Source organism: Lutzomyia longipalpis, chromosome 4, assembly GCF_024334085.1.
Source record: "Lutzomyia longipalpis isolate SR_M1_2022 chromosome 4, ASM2433408v1".
Classification (NCBI taxonomy): domain Eukaryota; kingdom Metazoa; phylum Arthropoda; class Insecta; order Diptera; family Psychodidae; genus Lutzomyia; species Lutzomyia longipalpis.
In genome coordinates, this window is record NC_074710.1 from 3,640,278 (window position 1) to 3,659,059 (window position 18,782).

The 18,782-nt window shown below is 33.5% G+C and overlaps 3 protein-coding genes across 4 annotated transcripts in view; 1 reads left to right on the forward strand and 2 right to left on the reverse strand.

Moving 5' to 3' along the window:
- LOC129795731 (40S ribosomal protein S10b-like) overlaps positions 1-18,782 on the forward strand; it is a 575,051-nt gene that overhangs the window by 227,011 nt on the left and 329,258 nt on the right. The window lies entirely within an intron of this gene.
- Positions 13,066-15,064, reverse strand: LOC129795750 (uncharacterized). 2 transcript variants are annotated; one of them, XM_055837233.1, is made up of 3 exons: positions 14,694-15,064; positions 14,491-14,626; positions 13,066-13,450 (listed from the first exon to the last, which is right to left on the reverse strand). In XM_055837233.1, the coding sequence occupies exons 2-3, from the start codon at positions 14,583-14,585 to the stop codon at positions 13,195-13,197; spliced, it is 351 nt and encodes a 116-aa protein (XP_055693208.1). In that variant the 5' UTR covers positions 14,586-14,626; positions 14,694-15,064; the 3' UTR covers positions 13,066-13,194. The 2 variants fall into 2 exon arrangements, with proteins under 2 accessions (XP_055693208.1, XP_055693207.1); XM_055837232.1 differs by having other exon boundaries at positions 14,491-14,623; positions 14,694-15,062.
- On the reverse strand, positions 15,163-18,005 carry LOC129795580 (vesicular glutamate transporter 2-like). Its single transcript, XM_055837006.1, has 5 exons — positions 17,674-18,005; positions 17,503-17,616; positions 17,272-17,446; positions 16,681-17,212; positions 15,163-16,300 (listed from the first exon to the last, which is right to left on the reverse strand). Exons 1-5 carry the CDS (start codon positions 17,983-17,985, stop codon positions 16,021-16,023), a joined length of 1,413 nt encoding a protein of 470 aa, XP_055692981.1. The 5' UTR covers positions 17,986-18,005; the 3' UTR covers positions 15,163-16,020.

Here is an 18,782-nt window from a genome sequence, read left to right on the forward strand (position 1 = left end):
AAAAAAAAATCTTAAGCCAAGTATTGAGTAAAGTACAAATAAAAAACGGAAATTATGAAAATTTTAAAAATTCTATACAGATTTCTGTCTTTATATTCCTTTATTTTTTTCAAAACCTAATCACATATGTGTATATAACTAAATAAAAAAATGTTTTTAAAGAAATGTACCCCTGAGGAAACCTTTGAAAGACTTTATTTACTTTTCTCAGGTTTTTATTTTTAAAAAAATCAAAATGAAAATCTATCGTAGTACGTAAAATCAGGAAAAGCACCCCTACTAACTAATCTATCTCCCTTCTTTTTTAATAAAATAATATTTTTGGCATTGCAAAAAAAACTCTTTAAATTTCTCTACATTAATAATTCAAAAAAAAATTTTTTAAAGGAAAAAAAAAACATTTTGGAAAATCAAATTTGTATTTAAATCTGTTTTCATATCGTATCCTGCACTACATAGCCTCGAAGGCCTTGAAGATTGACGATGCTGTAGCATAAACTAATCCATGGGAAAGTAAATACAATAATAATAAAAGTTGATCGGACAAATTATGTGAGTCAACTTTGGGGAGCTTTGAGTAGCACGAGTAGCACACACAGCCCATAGGGATTGGCGTGATTTTTATGGGCTGGTGTTGTCAGAGGAATCCCATCAAATTGGTTAACCCGCCCCTTGGTGTGTGTGTACCATTTAATCCACCATACATATAATTTGTAGAGATCCAGGAGTTTGTATTTGGGGGGTCTGATGGAGGCTGAAATGGAGAATATGGACGGAATTGTCGCAATACAGGGGTGGAGTGTGCAGAAAAAATAATTCATAGCATGTTATCAGGTCAAAATCCCACATGTTGGAACACTAAACCCGGCGCCTCCACTGGGACTGTGTTGCTCTTATCACAGCTGCCAGACCGTTTCACCCCCCATTACACCCGACGTCCTTCCACCCCAATCCCAAACTACCCCCTCCACATGGTTTGGGTCCCTGCAAACTATGTGATATGACCACAATCATTGGAGCATTAAATATCTGTGCACCAATGTCACCGCAAGAGAATCACAGAATGTTTGACAAATGTTACTTTAGGGTGTTGGAAAAGTCTCTCTCCAAACAAAATCTCTTACATTTTGGATAGTATGTATTTTGTACATAATTTTCCTCCAAATGGTAGGGAGGGAGCTTTTGCATACTTTTAGGTTTTCCTTGGACCCTTTTTTTTCGCATTGATTCCTTATTTTATGACCACATTTGACCATAAACGATAAATTCTTAAAGATTTTCTTCCTGGAAAAATGGTAGACTTTCCACGGTTTGTTTAAAAAATATTCTTCAAAACCAGTCGACTTTAAAATACTCGAAATAAAACCAACATTATTGAATAAAATTTAATTATTTTTTTTCCTTTCGATTTTGTAACATTTAAGAGTTATTTCCAGGACAATATCCTTCAACAATTCCCTTCAATTATGAGCATTCCTTTCTTTCATTCTTTGATCTTTCACAAAGTCACAAATAACAAAGGGAAAGCTGGTCTAAATACGACTTAGTAAGGATTTTTTGTGAGAATTGTTTATTTAAATTTGGATCTTAAGAATATTTGGTGTTTGTTCAACAAAATTGGTACAAAACTAATTTAAAAAGCTTTTTTTAAATTAATATTTAAATAAATAAAGAAAAGCTTATTCTTCATACTATATTTTTGTTCAAGTTGAACATAAAATATATGCCTGAAAACGTAAAAAGCTCATGTTTTTCTTTGAAAAATCTTTTTTTTTTGGATTAAAAATCGGTTTTTTAAGTTGAAATTTCCTTCACAATAATTTTCTTTATTAAAAAATAATAAATTTCTTTTTATAAAAAAAGTTAAGATGTCGTATTTGATCCACCTTTCCCTAATAAAAGAATTTTCCGCGAGACAATTTCCCTTGACATACTCACGAATCAAAAAAAGGGCTGCCTGCCAGCTTTCACCCTATTTTATCAAACAGAAGGGTTTTCTCTTTGAGCAAGTGGTGCGGTGCGGTAGACAAATAACTCAAATAGCAGAAATAAAATAAAAAGGAAGCTTTTCTGAATGACGATTTGAAAGGTTCAATTTTCATAAATTCACAGATTTTCCCATTAGTTTTTCCCCATTTCCCTATCTTACATCCTCTTCCTATCTTTTGTGGTATATTTTTTTGATCTTTTTGTAGGAATGTGGCAAACGAAAGAAGTTTTATGAGAACTTTTGCGGATGTGATGGGTAAATAGTGGTGGAAAAACTTCAATGAATTTTCTTTTAGTAAAAGATTTTCCATAGCCAAATGTTTTTCATTTTCATGGGAAAATATATTTCCACGGGCATCAGTAAATGCTAAAAAGAATTAGAATGGATGATGGTGAGCTTTGTGGAAGCTTTTGTGAGTTTTCTGAAAAAGAGCTTTCTATTGAAGTTCCTGGATTAACTAACGAGAAAATATTTAGATAAGAAATTCTTAAAGAAAAATTCAAAGAGCCCTTTTATGAAGATTTGCAGAAAATAATGAAAGATAAGCAAATGTTTGAGAAAAGCTCCAAAAATCATATTTTCCAATGACATAAGGTGCATAGTTTGAGAAAAGATTCCAGGGCGGAAAATTTTCAAAAGAATTTGAAATTCTTTTAGTTCATTGAATTTATAAATATGCAGGAAATTTATTCATGACAAAGTTAATTAACTTCTGGTTCTCCTACACGGAAAATAATAAAAAAAAAATAATTGAAGAAAAGCTCAAGATTTCATGTAGTACTTTCGGTACTTTCCAAATCGACTGAAAATTACTAAACCGTATTCTAGAGTGCCAAGAAAACATCTAATTTTTATTCTTTAAATTTAGATGTTTCTTTGTGATTTGTAACACCATTATTTTATTTTTTCTGTTGAATAAAAATTGAATTGAAAAAACCAGGAAAAAAAGTAAAATGTAAATGGGAAAATGCCTACAATTTACGCCTTTTTATTAATCCACGCGCCACACATCCCTTCCTTGTGATGGAAAAAAAATACTTTAAGTCAATATTGTCTCTCTTTTCGCTCCGATATCCCATATGATTTAGTTTTCAATTCAATTTGTTACCCAATTCAATTTTGGTATTATAATAAAATGTCAATAAAAAATACGAGGAGGGAGCAACATACATGGGGAGCTCTTCCGCCCGTGCTATTGGCCATATATCCGTTACGGCTCCTCCGTACATCTGGGCTCAAAGGGAGTGGAATGGGTCGTGGTGGAGAAAACGGATGCCAAAGGGAAGTCCTGAATGTGGGCACTACGGGGATGTGATGGGGGTGGTGTTTGGGCGCCTTTGAAGCTGTGTAATGCTCTACATCAAGCGCAATAGTTGAAAATTTCATGAATTGAATTGAAAGTGCTTCCGAAAAATTATCCTTTTTCGTTCACCCGCTTACACCGCATTTCATATCACACTGTGAGCAGAATCCGAGAAACCACCCCCATCCCACCTGCTTATATATCCCTTCAGAGACCTCACACCATAGGTGGTGTGTGTGTGAAAAATATTTGATGAATTACAACACGGTACTGGGCTTTACTATATATGTACGTTCCCGGGAGAAGGTGAAAATTGTGCAAAGATTGAATTCCTTTCACAAAATCTCCCCACCATACACCTGCCCACCACACACCTTCATCATATTCGCGCATAGTACAAAAATATGTTGGGAAAAGGTTGGCATAGAAAAACATCACAGATCTCGATGCTGGATCACAAGAGCTGAGTAAATTTACAAGCTTTGGGGAACATTGGGAATTTTTGCTGGGCGTACAAGTTCATTTGTCAATATTGTGTGTGTGCACCACCGTAAAAAAGGACTTTCTCGTTTAATTTACCATCCCTTTTCACCGATTTTTCAATATGTTTGCAAATAGAAAAATGAGGATTTCAAATAAAACAAGCATAATGAAAAAAGCACGTGAAAAACAGAGAGAAATACATTGAAAAAAAAATCTATGGGTATGTGATAAAGCACAGACTGTTGAGTGAGTTGGTTTCATCACAAGGCTTTTATACTTAAATTGGAATTTGTTAGAAATAGTTTAAAAAAAAATCAAAACTAAAAAAGATTTTGCTAAAAAAAAATGAACTGGTTTCCTTTACAAATGAACATAATGAATAACATAATATATTCTAATGTTTATTTTTTATGTTCAAACAACTTCAATTAAAGCATCGCTACATTAATGCTTCACACATTGACTAATTCACTACTAAATACAGTTAAAACTATTTGAAAGCCAGGTTTTAGTTCTTTTACTTATGCTATTTCTTTCTATTAAAGGCCGTGGAAACGTTTTACAATCCGTAGAAGTTTCTCAAAATAATTTCAGAAGCAATTTAATTGATTAAGCGGGGATTAAAGTTATTAAGCTAGGCTTAAGCTGTGGTAGGGTAAAGCTTTAACGGCTTAAAAGTTTGGAAATTTTGAAAAACAAATTTTTGATTGGAAGCTTAAGGCCAAGTCTCAAAAACTAAAGCAGTAGTGGTTAAAAAATACTGAAATATAGAAAACAAAATTAGCTTACCTACCTTAAAAATTAATCACAGCCTAATAAATTAAGGACAGCTTAAAAAATTAGAACTAGTTAAGACTAGCTTAAAAACTTCGACCTAACATATAAAAAACTTAAGCCTGACATTTAAAAACTTAGGCCTAGTTTACAAACTTTAGTTTAGCTTAAGAATCTAAGGCCGAATTCAGTTAGGAATATTACGCTGACTGTTGTAAGGGAAAATCCTTCATTTAAGGAAACAACAAAGACACGGGTAATCTTGTAGAGGATGGAAAGAAATAATCTTTCCCATTTTTTTCCCTGGGATCAACCGGGAAATGCTAGAAAATAATTTCCTTAAAAAAGTACAAAATGATGTCAATATATTAGGTACTATTCCGTCCCTTTAACCGGAAAACTCTTGGGAGAACTGGACTAAATCTTTCAAGAATCGTTTTCTGAGGTAAAATAAAATGCTTACAAATTCCTAAAGTTTCTGATATAATCTTTCATCCATGTATTAAAAAAAATATTTTTCCTTAAGTTTACAAAAATATCGAATAAAAAATATATGTATATTTATTGAAAATTCCACAAAAAATAAAATAAATTGTTTGTAAAATATTGTGAAAACTTCTCTGTTTATGATGTTTTTGAAAAATAAAATTTCTGCAATATTTTTGCTGATTTTCACATTCAGTTCAAATTATTATTCTTCCAAAGGGGCAATAGTAGTGTCGAATTATGTACATTTGGTTTGCCTCTGAGTGATATGCATCCATGTAGACTCTGTATGTGAGATGAAAAATCATTTGAGTGTGCAGAGTTTATGTTGCGAAGGGAGAACATATCGAAGGGAGCCCTTTTCCATGTTTGTGCAATCAATCGCGAATTCAAAAAGTAAATATTGTTACAGTTTGTATAAGCGCCTCCGATGTATTACCAATCTTTGGATATGATCCACGCATGACGCGACTAAATTGCAAACGCTGAATCCATGGGGAATTAATGTGGATTCACAATTCACAAACAATTATCGCAAATAGGTAGATTGGATATCAAATGTTTGACAATCATAATATGAAAATTATACCAGATAGAGGGTGGATGGTGGCAGGAAGGATGTTGGAGTCGGTCCCTTGTTGAATTTATTTCAAGTTATAGTCATAGTTGATTTCATAGAATGTATTGTATGTATGTAGGTATGTGTATTTGTAAATGATCAATAATAGCTGATACCACCTGAATTGGCATACGAGCATGCACATAAATCACGTTGGATAAACTGCATTTGCATACGTGCACTGTCTGGAATCACCCCCACCATCTTTTCAAAGCCCCTTAATGTAGTAAACACATATTATGTACATACGTACATACGTGCAGATGATAAATAAATTCAATATTGCAGAAAATTTGCTGAGACGCATATCTATAAACAAACTCAAATTTCCTCTCAATTGTCTAAAGGCCATTTTCAGAGAATTTTCCTCTCATTTCCGCATGAATTTATTCATAAACTTGTCAACTTCTCAAAATAGCATTTAATATGAAAATCAATTTAAACTATATCAAGAAAGCTACAATGTTTGAATTAATTATTTAACTAACTAAATACCAAAAATCTACACATTTTTCCTACATATTTCACAGCATGTTGTGGATTAATACTTGATGATTTCCCCTAAAAATAATATCAAATTCTCACAAGGAACGGGAAGCTTTCTTAGTAAATATTCAGTATGTGGTTATAACGCCCCAAACATACAGGAAAGTGGGTCAAATTTTAAAGGATTACCATACATAATTTATGCTTTATGTTTCCTCAGAGCGATAATTGACATTATTCAATTACTGAAATCCAAATATAATTCTCGGAATAATGTTTTTAAAATATTTATTGAAGATTTATCTGACGATTTGAATCACAAAAAAGTTTTCCAATTGTGAAATGAAAGATTTGATTCTCTTAATTTGTTTATTTTTAAAAACGATATATATTTAAAAGAAACGTAGAGGTTTGGAAAAGAAAAATCTAGATAAAAAGAATCAATTTTTATACAGTTGCAAAATAAAGTGTCAGACGTTAAAGCGAATGTCAGATGCTAGAAAGAAAATAATAAATCATTAAAATAAAATACGTCAAATGTTTGTAAAGAAATGTCAACTTGACGTTAGGAAATAGTGTCAAACGTAAAAATACAATCTTCACAGTTTAAAAAGCAATCGTAATACGTTAGAACAGGGGAGAAACATTAGCAATGATGGCAACCCCTTCATTAACTAAATAATACGTTAGAAAAAGAAGTGTCAGACGTAAAAACGAACGTCAAAAGTTAGACAAGAAGTGTTAAAATTGACAAAAAAAACGTAAAGTTAGATTAAGTGACCAGAAGTGTCGTTCATTATTAAGATATCGTAAAACGTTAAAAAATAATTGGAAAGTTTGAAAAGTAGCCAACTTTAAAATAAACGTTAAATACTCGGGTTGATACTGACGGAAATTTAATGTTTTTGATGCCTTAGGATAAATCCTTCCGATTGCGTCAGCCAAAGATTGCTTATGCAGCATTGCTGCATGAAACATGAAGGAAACCTCCATGCCATTATGCCTTCCCCTATAATTTCGAAAATTTATCAGTTATGCCTCAGACAATTGCCAAGAAAAGTCAGTTACAGTACAGTGAAAGAAAATCAAAGAAAAAAGAGGTAAAATTTAAGAAAATTAAGGTCCCATAGATCACAAGTTAGTCAGTTAATCGTATTCTCTTCAAAAATAGAATCCCCCTACATAAAAATCAACAAGATCACTCATTTCAGACGTTTGACGATTCCCAATCGAGTAAGTAAGGAAATTTTGAAAAATTGAAAAATTGAAAGAGATGAAATGTTGAATAAAAAATTGTAATTTATAAGAAATGTTTAATAAAAATTCCAGCCACTGAGGAAGACGCACAGTAGCGTCGAAAGCTCTGGCCCCTAAAATTGAAAGGATGTGTTTGGGTTGACCTACCGTCCCTTGGCTGACGCAATCGGAAGGATTTATCCTAAAGCATCATAAACGTTAAATGTTTGAAAAAATATGTCAACTGTCAAATAGAAAAGTCAATCGTTAAAAAGTGTCTTTGATAAATGTTAAATATTTGTAAAGAAATATCAAGTTGTTTTTTTAATTCGTTTTAAATGTCTTAAAATTTCAATGTTAAAAAAAAATCTTAAAATATATCTTAGAAGGAAATTGATAAGACGGATTATCGGCCGTTATTAGACTAATTGTTTATTTTTTAATTTAAAGCAAACGTGTTGGACTGTATGAGTCCCTCTGTATGACCTATGTACAACATTTTAAAGAATACATAAGACTCAAATAATTATCTCTTAGAATGTGGTTGCAAAAATTCTAGGAAAAACTACTTAACAAAATTTCAAGAAATTGGAAAAAATAGATATAATTGCCCACAATACTTTATGAAGCACATAATGGTTAACACGATGAAAGTATTGTCACAACTGATGAAAAATTGCATTTGAATTTATTTACACATTTCATGTGATATTTTTTTTTTTCATTCTGACACATTGGGGGAATTTATTGAATACATTTCCCCACCCCATTCGAGGGTGGAAGAGATATGCGGAGAAAATGGATTGCAAAGCATCTTCACCATTGAGAATTTACATCCCAGAGCACTACAAATTCTATTTTCTATTTGTACAGCAAACGACTTTCAATATCCCGCACCCCTTTTTTCGGTACAACAACCCCCGCCCCATCGTCTTAAATGATTTAAGTGTATTACACAATTTCCTATACATTTCACTCTCGTCCATTTGGTTGCGGGAAGACGCTACACCCATACCCAATACGTCCGAAAGCATCCTGAAAAAGCTTTGCATTTCGGAGAAGTTCGTCCAGGGTCTATGATGCGGTATACTGGCGGTGGTGCCAGGGAGTTTATGGGGAAAGGGGTGTGGACGAAAATACGCTTCCGTGGGGCCCGAGAAGTGGTGAAGATTTATTTTTTTTCATTTGGGATCCATTCCAATTTCACACAACCATTTACCATCACTTATCCACATATACATCACATGGCGATCAGCATGCATATTATATTGAAAATCGAGAACGGTGCCGGAGAGACCCTAATTTTTCATCCAGCCGCCCCATAGTGTAGCGAGGTTTTGACAATGGAAGCACCCAGCCAGAGCTTCGGGGTGGCAAACGCGGAGTGAATTATACCCTCTATACGGGTCGACGGGATGGGGTTATGCTCTCTCTCTCTCGGACTGGCGGAATTGAATCTTTCGGGCAAATGCCAGGGTCATAATATACAAATGTATATGGGTTTTGGGTGAGAAAATGTGCGGATGATGTCTGCCAATGGGGATAATATATTTCCATTCCCGACAATGCCATTTTGCAAAATATTCACAAACATCGATGACAGTGAAGGAGTGATTTTGGTGTCTCAATCCTCAAAATTATGTACATATGTCACGAGGAAGCTTCATGTATAGCATAATTTACATTAGTCATTTGCAGTAGGAAATTTGATCTTCACAACACCAAGAATTTCTGGAGCTTGAGCGATTTGTATGCAATTTTCAAAAAGATTTCTCATATCAATATAATAGGCATTAGCCTCCGGACCCTTTTAATGTAACGTAACGTCTTACGTTCAAAAATGAAAAAACTCAAAACGTCTAATGTTAGTAATTCAGAATGCTTATTACGTCAAACGTTTGAAATTTAGAAAGATCAAATCGTTAAACTTTTGTGAATCAGAAAACTTACATTTTTAAACGTCAAAAGAGCGGAAAAACCTAAATCAACAAACGTTAGAAATTCAGGAAGCTCAAAATGTCAAACGCTGGAAATAAAGGAAGCTAAAAAAGGACTAATCTTAGAAATTCCAAACATCTAGCGTTAAAAAATCATGAAGCTCAAACGGTTTAACAACATTTAATATTCAGGAAGCTCCAATCATTAAACGTTAGAAATTATGGAAGCTCTAAAGGTTAAACATTAACAACTGAAGAAGCTCAATTCATAAAAGTTATTGGATATATCAAATTATTAATCTTCTGAGATTCAGAAAGCCGCTAAATGTCAAACTTTAGTGTGGCGCCCTGAATAGGGGGGGCGCCACAGGGCTTTGGTCAACTCCTCTAGTAACCTCAACCCTCGTAGTCCTCAAACTAATCTATAGAGCACATACACACACAGCCATTCCCGCACAAGGCTGAGCTTCGACTAACTCTCTCTTCTACACACATCAGCACTCTTTGCTATTTGCTCATCTAATTACTCTCTCAGTGCTCTCCTACATTCTCTTGTGGATTCTCATATTCTCTCGCCTATTTGAGGGTTTGTAACCTAGAGGCAGAAACCGTTGCCAAGGGTGGGCAGCCATTACAGTTACCGCCAATCTAAGGGTACTCACTCTATGAGCAGGTTAATATTCGCTGGATAGTGAGTCGGGCGCTACATTAGAAATAAAGGACAATTCAAAACATCAAATCTCCAAGCGAAAGAAATGTAGAATTAATCAAATTATCTAACACTCGAAATTCAGGAAGTTCAATACGCCAAATTATTGAAATTTAGATAGATGCAAAACGTCAAACGTTATAAATTCAGAATACTCAAATCTTGAAACGTTAGAAAGTCAGGAAGCTACAAACGTCAAATATTGGGAATTTAGGAAGCTCGAAATGACAAATCTTCAGACTTTGAAAATTCAGAAGATAAGAATCGTCAGTTTTTCGAGATTCAAGAAGTTTAAAGCGTCAAATATTAGAAATTCATTAAGCTCAAAACGTCAAATGTTAGAAATTTCAACATTTAGGACTTTAAAATTATCAAACATAAAAAAAAGACCAAAAAATCATTTTCCAATTACTTGGTACAATTTATTGTTTTCCACTTCAATTTCATCATCTACGTAAGTTTTCGTGTGAAGTGAAAATTCCCCCGTCATACACGGTTATTTTCTTTTACTCCAAATGGATTTGTTTTACAACAGAAATATTCTCTTCGCACAGCAAATAATTAAATCTACAAAACTTTTCCTTCCAAACAATCTGACTTCCATTCTCACTCTTTTACCTGTTCCTGTGTAGAAAGGGAGGTGTTTGGTGTGAGCGGGGGTGCTCTAGAAAAGTCAGAAAGAATTTCCTGTCAGTTTGGACGGAATAAAGTGTCTATTTCAGCTGAAATACGCGCATTCGGAGAAGTTTTCGTGCAAGGCGGCGTCATGATATAAATGTTGCATTTCTTGAATGTGAAAATGAAAAATATTTCCTATTGGGGTGCTGGATTACATATAAAGGGGGTGGGTAGGGGTAGTGTCTGAAAAATATATCAAGAACATCACGTAGCAAGATCTTACGCTTGCAGGTGGAGAATCTATAAAAGGGAAAGACACGTGAAGGATTCTAACGCCAGCAACACTGCAGAAAATGCAATACGTGGGGTGATTTGGATGAGAATTGAAAACAACAAGATATTTATGGAAAATATTTTTACAATTCTTTGATATATCAAAGGTAGGATTCCCATTGATGTAGAAGGATTTCTCAGCAATGGATGATGTATTGCAATGGTGGAAATATGAAGAAAATTTCTCGATGTAATAACCTCCATGAATTACATATTTTTCGCCTTTTTCTTAATCAAAACTTGTCAAATGATAATCTTCTTCAAAGAAGAATTCTTCTTCTGTGTGTGGTAAAAGGTATTCTTATATTGTTAATTATTAAATTATTAAGGCTGTCTTCTGTAGCCCCACTGTAGCTCATTTATCATTAATTTCCACAAAGTTTTCCGTATTTTGTCTTCATTTTGGGCTAGCAGAAAAAAAATTATTTCAAGAGGGAAACAGCCACATTGAGTGCATGAATCATTCATAGAATATTGCCGTTAAATATTTTGTACTACCATGAAGAAATTCCCACAGGGGAGAGGTATAATTGAGAAAATCTTCTTGCTATTATTCACAATTTTCCACCCAATGCTTCGAGGAGGTGAGAGCTACTTTTGGGGGATGCAGAAAAATCCATATTGATCAAAAGTAAATTCATTAATAATTCAATTTCTCTCTTGTGAAGGAGATAACAGTTGGGAAAACAACTTTTTGCCACCCTAAAGGAAAATATAGGGTACGATATATCCTGTGTGGACAACCGAGGGTGGGTACTTGAGACGGAAGATGCTTGATGAAATTTTCTGCGAATATTCTCTGTGTTCTTTCATGTGAAATGGTGCAAAAAAGCAAAATTCTTTGCATTTAGAAATAGAATATTGTGAGAAAAAAAATTTTTATTCTCTCTAATTAGCTGCGAATGTTTCAAGCGGAAGCTTTCTAGATAGATACAAAGACTTTCCAGTGGAATCTTGAAGCTTTAAAATGTTTGCCTTAAAAGTGAAAAAGGAGTTTAGTCACTGCTGTATATAAAAAATTCTCATAAGCGGGAAGAATCGGGGAAAGGTTTTTCTTGTCGAGGATAAAAAAAATAAAGAAATCGCCTAAGACTTTCCATCCTGATTGGCTTCAAAATTCGAAAGAAAAACGTTTTAATTTGTCAGAGGGTGGAGTTTTGGCTCAAGATTAATTTTAATAAAATAGCCAAAATTGGATAAGATATGTCAGGTATCTTCAAGGGAATGTTTTTACGTTACATTGAAAATTGAAGGTTTTAACATTTTTTTTTGTTTTGCATCTCCAAGGACTGACAGTTATTTTCTAACGTTTCTTGTTTCTTTTCTGACATTTGACAAGTTATCTCTGACGTTTGACGTTTTCTTTCTAACATGTAACATTTTTTCTAACGTCTATAGTTATTTTTGGAAACTTTGACGTTATTCTTCGAACGTTTAATATTTTCTTCTTAATTTTTATCGTTTTTGCATATTTTCAAAGGTTCTATTGAAACATAATTTTTATTCTAACGTTTGTTGTTTCTTTTATAATGTTTTTAGCTTTTTCTTCGAGGTTGGTACAAAAATTCCCAAAAATAGAAAGAATTGAGAAAAATCTTATCAGTTAAGAAAATTCACAGAAAAGATTTCTTTAAAAAAAAACAAAGTATGACATAATAAGTGTGCTTTTTGCCTCTTTTAACCCATGAAACATTCATACAAATGCTTCGTCGTTGATTTTGCATAAGGAAATTTTGAATGTTTCATCAATAATTCAGCTCATGTTTTTATAATTAATCAAAATAACATTGGTAGGTATGCACAAAAGAGGCGGTTAATTACAAATGCACAAACAAAATTTTCCAAATTTTCATTTCATCAAATTTCAAATAGAATGAAATTACAATTTATTACTTACTTTTTACCACGCTTAATTGCATGCGGTCAGTAGTCAGTGATCTATTCACAAATTAAAATGCATATTCCATTGTAATTTCTGTGTGTTGGCAGTGACATGGAGAAAAATACTTTGCATGTGAAATTTGCACAATTGAACGAAATTAGTCGCAAATAATTTACACACTGGTTTGCCGCGCGCAAAATAAATGGTAATTGCAGATTATTATTGTATTATATTTCATTCATGTATTAAATAATGGTTTCACTGCCACTTGTGCTCTATGGCGGAAAATTGCGCATCCAACCGCCATCGTTATGCCAAAATTCACTAATTAGCGCCATTTATGGGTGGTAATATGTGTGGTGCTTCCTCAATCCTGTCCCACTTGCCCCTACTGGCCACACATTGGACACCTCGGTGGGATTTGCGGGTGGCAGCGACGGCATGAGCGTTCCCGACGGTAGGATTTCGTAGTTGGTGCCAGTGGTTATGGGGTAGTAGTAAGGGGTGGATGATGTGTGGGTTGCCGGGGACATTTCGGGATTGTCTGGATTTGCTAGCACACTCTGCAGATAGTGTATGTAACTGATGGCGAGTCTAGGAATATTAAAAGAAAATTATTTTTTGAAATATTTTCCCTAAAAGTTATATTTTTTTAACACTTTATGGTAATATAAAATACGTCAAATTGATTTTTTTACGCGACGTGTAATTAATACATATAGTAGAATTTTGGTAAATGTCCCTGTAACGTCATAGCTTTTGTACTATTTTATTAATTATAATAAAGTGCATAAGTAAGGAGTACATTCAATAGACGCTATAACCAACGCCTCATTGTAATCAGTAAAGTCGAAAAAATTTTACCTGACTGGAATACCTTTTTGATATTTTTTTGCAATTTTTTAAAAATTTAACAGCACATAACGCAAAATATTTGCAGAAAATTGAAAAAAACAAATTAGGGAGCACAGGTAATTAAGGAACTAAGACGCTCTTAACTATTCTATAAAATTTTCACCTATTATGGTTTAAGAAAGACTTTAAAAGTTGCATTGTTGGTAATTCCATAGAATCAATTATAAAAGCAGCAAATTCCTTTTCCTTATGAAATTTTGCGAAGTTTAAAGAAGTCTGAATCATTAAAGGTTATAATTTTGTAGGTTAAACTAATAAATATTCTCATTTTTCAAAATTATTTTAACCTATTGTAATTAAAGCATTAAATATTTACAAATTACATGAATTAATACATACAAAACAATTATTTTAATGAAAGTTCAAGTCGTGTAAAAATTATTTCAGGAGTATTATACTTGATAATAATGTGTCGGTTAATCTACTAAATTTTAAGGAATAATTTTCTTAGTATGAATTTATAATATTAATAAAAATAAAAGGACAGCAAGTAATTTAAAAAATAATTAAATTGTCCAATGTTGCTGCAGATTTTTTCTTATACATTTTCAATTTTTTTTTCTTATGGGTTTTAATGCGAAAAAATAAATAAGAATCCTTTAACTTAATTTATGACTTGGAACACAAATTATTTTAAAAATTCCCTTCAAGGAATAATTTCTCTCAAGTCTCTCACAATTCACAAAAAAATTATATAAAAAAAATTTAAATTTACTCACTTGAGACACTCAATTTTGCTGTACTTCTTGCCAGATGGCTTGGGGACAGGTAGTTTGCTCCTCAGGAGATCATAGGCGTTATTCATGTCCCTCATTCTGGTCCTTTCGCGGTCACACGCGGATTTTTTGTACTCTACTTGAGGAAAGGAGAGGGAAAAGCTGTTACTCAATTAAATTTATTATATATGCAGACATATACCAACCTCTTTCAACCTCTTGAGCTCTCTCCTTCCAATCACTTGGCACGGATGTGTCCAAAGTGTGCTCAACGGATGTAGTGGGGTAGACTGCTTCGGTGTATGTTGGTGGATAGCGTGGTCCACTGGCAAGGAAGTAGGGGTAGGTGTATGCGGGTGGCAATGGCGGATACCTACGGTGGGATGCTTCCCGATCTCCAGCAGCACAACTGTCTCCTCCGAGTCGAATTCACTGCGATGGTATGAGACGTAATTTGTCCCCATATTTCAGCATCAGCCAAAAGAGAAGAATGGAAGGTGAGTTGGAACGAACACCTTTTCTGAACACTTGCTCCCGAATAAATAACCCGAGGAAAGGTGGTGCCAACACCTTGCACATCATGGTAATATCGGTATAATGCAAGAGATCTGGAATGTGTCATACTTCCCTACTCTTCCACCCACCTCTCCCGTTCTCGCTCATACGCCATCCATTCATGTCAACACCATCCAATAAATTCCAACTTATTGGAAGAAATTAAACAATATTTTAATATATGCGATATTTTTGTATATTTTATTTTCACATAAAATAACGTTGTGAGGGAATTCCATCGTCACACCACTTAACCCTCCATTTGAGGTACTTTTACAAAAGAATTACATTTTGCTTTAGTTTACGATGTTTCGGTGCTTTGATGGGCAATGAAGGGTTAATTCTTATACACCGAGTTAAATATCAAATAATAATATCGTATCGACTCATTAAATTAACGAAGAAATATTGCTCCAATTGTTTATACAAATTCCATAACTGGCATTGTTTTTAAATATATGCACAAGTGTTGAATTTTCTGTGGCAATTTCCTTTAAGAATTTCAATGAAAAATAAATTCTTCGTGCTAAATATCGTCACGAAATGTTGATGAATTTTATAATGTTGCGAATGATGAAAGTTTTTGTAGTGTATTTAATGCGCCTATCAGACGCACGACTGTGTTCTTATTAAAAGAGAAGAGATGTAAAAAAAAAGGAATAAAAAAAGGAAATATCAAACAAAATTTATGTTATAAAAATTGTTAAAAAATTAATTAAAGTAAAATCATCTATTTTAAATCTAAAATTCTCACTAATAAAAAATTATCTTACATGAATTGTAATATATAGATAGTCCTATTATAGATCTCTATGTATCTCTTGGATATAATAAACCATTGTTCTATTCTATTCTATTTACGAAATCCATTAAATTAATTAATATTTAGCCATCTAAGAAATTCTTGAAATCGATGGAAGTTCTGAATTTTCTACTATTTCAAGGATTTCTTGGTCGACCCTTCAAATGCTTTTAGATTCAATTGATTGGCAATTTTATTTGTTCATCAATTGCCTCAGTTGTTGCCGTAGTTGCCCACTTTTGTAGTTTTCCTTTTCCAAAAATCATATAAGCAACAACTGCAGGTACACAAAATCCAGCTGATACATAGAAAACAGTTTGCCATTCATCCTGACTACCATTCCTAACAATATATCCTGTCAGGATTGGTGAAACAATTCCTGGAATAACTGAAACTGTTTGTGAGATTCCAATTAGAATTGCAGCGTAATTTGGAGCAAAATCCAAAGGGTTTGCACTGTGGAAAAAGATAATTAAATTGTAGAATTTAATACTAATTAGTCATACTTAAAATTCACCCAGATTTTCCCATTTTTTATGTTGACTTAAAGCGCATAAAAATACTACAAAATTGGGCCTTATTCAGCGACCAAGAAACCCTTGAAATCTTTGAATTTTGTACTGAAATTTCAAGATTTCAAGCGAATTTCAAGGGTTTCTTGGTCGCTGAATAAGGCCCATTGATTCAATTAAAGGAAAAATTTCAGAACTTCTTACGCCAAATTTCACAAATTCAGTTAAAAGTTGACCTTTCCTGACAATTTTGAAGTTAGACTTTGAAAAAGAAAAAAATATCCTGGGCATATCTGGGTTAAAGCACAAGAAGAAGAAACTTACAAATAAGATAGAGAAGATATCGCTATAACGCCAATAGAGATGATAAGGCAGACTGATATTGATGTGACGTCACTCAAATTGGGAATAATGGCCAAGAAAATTCCACAGATAGTGAATCCAACAGCAATACCGAGTTTTCTTACTTGCACAGTTGTTAGAATTTTTCTAGATCTGAGGTAGTCAAAGAGGGGACTTATTGTGAAGACTACAGCTATATTTAGAAGGTAGGGAGCTGCTGCTAGGATCCCTGTTGTTCCTAAATCATACCCTAGGACATCATTTAGGAAGGCTGGCAGCTCTGTTATGAGGGTAAAATTAACCCAGAGATCACAGAAATTGGCCGTAATAACAGCATAAACAGCAGATGATGTGAAAATGTCCTTCCACGGAGCTGAAAGACGCCTTTTTGCTTTTGGATCTTCGATATTTTCCTCAATGTAGGTCCTTTCTTCAGGTGTAATTCGTGGATCACTCGCTGGATCCTTCTTAATGTAAATCATCCACAGGGTAAACCAAATAGCGCCAAAACCTCCTGCAAGACGAGTCGGTTTTTGAAATAAAAAGTTTAGGAATATTTTAAAGGATACTAACCAAAAATGTAGAAGACACTCTCCCAGCCAAGATGTTGAGCAAAGAAACCAGACAAGAGGAATGCAACAAATGTCCCTGCTTGAAGTCCACATGCTACAATTCCTGATATTGTAGTTCTCTCGTAGATAGGTGCCCAACGTGCAAAGACCTCTTGAATACTTGGTATGGATACGCCCTAATTGACAAAAATTTTACTATTTGTTTTACAACAAATTTATTTTATTTTATTACTTCAAACAAACCGATTATTATCCTTGCGGCCATTAAGTGGTAGATCCCTAACCTAGCTGCAACGGGCGACAATACTACCAAAATTGAACTAACACCTATCCCAATGCCGAAAACCTAATAAATTCTCAATAAAATTAACTTAAATTAATTGATAAATATTTTAAAACTTACAATATGCCCTCCAAAACGATTAGCCAAAATTCCTCCGAGAAACTGAGTACAAATGTATCCATAGAAGAATGAACTGAGAACATATCCTTGTTCCTTTGAATCCCAATCAAATTCCTTCTCTTCCGAAATCGTCCCATTCTCATGAGTTACATTAACCGTCTTAGTCATGGCCACAATGGCAACACTGAGACTCACCCTAAGTGTATAGGCGTTAAATAAACCAAAAAAACTCATAGCAGATACAGCGAAACGTCTTGATTTAAGAAATTTCCATTTCCCAAGAAAATTCTCAAAACCACTCCTCGATTCCATTTTAATTTGGGAGCAAATATGTGCTTTTTCCAAGGCTCCAAAGATACTAAGAGCTGGATACTCTCAAATGGCATTGTTAGAACCTATTACAGCTCTATAAGAGCATGTGGAATGATTATAAAAATAATTTATGATTGTCGTTCGAGATTTAAGTGCTTTTGAGGTCTATCGAGCTGTACCTGCTGTATCGAGCTGTTGGTTATTATCAATTGCCGGTTATTATCAATTGCTGTTTAAAATGGCCCGAGACATGAGGAGGAGTGGACAGCTGAAGTTCGTGTGGACTAGTGGGGGAGTATTGTTCGTAAGAAAGGAGGAAACAGGCAAAATTTTTCAAGTCAAACACCAAACTGACTTAGAAAGGTTCAAATAGGGATATTGCCTACATCTTACCCATATACGTCGACATGCTGCGAAAACTGAACATGCTAAATGGAATCACGATTTAATTAAATTTTGCAATAATTAAACTAAAAAAGTAAAATCAAAACTTAAGTTAACAAAAAAAAATAATGAAAATTAATTAAAGTAAAATCTAAAATCTTTTTTCTTTTTTTTTTAAAAAACTTAAAATTCTCACTTAAAAATTTATTTACATGAATTGTAATATATAGTCCTCTTATAGATCATTAATGTATCTCTTGGATATAATAAACTATTATTCTATTCTATTCTATTCTCTACCCTCTAGAAAAATACTAAATAAAATCTTCATATTAGAAATCATGAAATTATGAACTGCTGAAATATTTCAATAAATGTTTTTTTAGAATTTCTTTTGCAAACTCGTATTTCTT

Bases quoted from the DNA above. Each gene is read 5' to 3' on its own strand.
- LOC129795750 (XM_055837233.1), bottom strand. From the start codon at position 14,585: ATGAGGGACATGAATAACGCCTATGATCTCCTGAGGAGCAAACTACCT. The intron at 13,451-14,490 runs GTGAGTAAATTT...TAATATTCCTAG, and splicing joins AGCAAAATTGAGTGTCTCAA to ACTCGCCATCAGTTACATAC.
- LOC129795580 (XM_055837006.1), bottom strand. From the start codon at position 17,985: ATGGAATCGAGGAGTGGTTTTGAGAATTTTCTTGGGAAATGGAAATTT. The intron at 17,617-17,673 runs GTAAGTTTTAAA...AGAATTTATTAG, and splicing joins ATCGTTTTGGAGGGCATATT to GTTTTCGGCATTGGGATAGG. The intron at 16,301-16,680 runs GTAAGTTTCTTC...CTTTTTCCACAG, and splicing joins ATATCTTCTCTATCTTATTT to TGCAAACCCTTTGGATTTTG.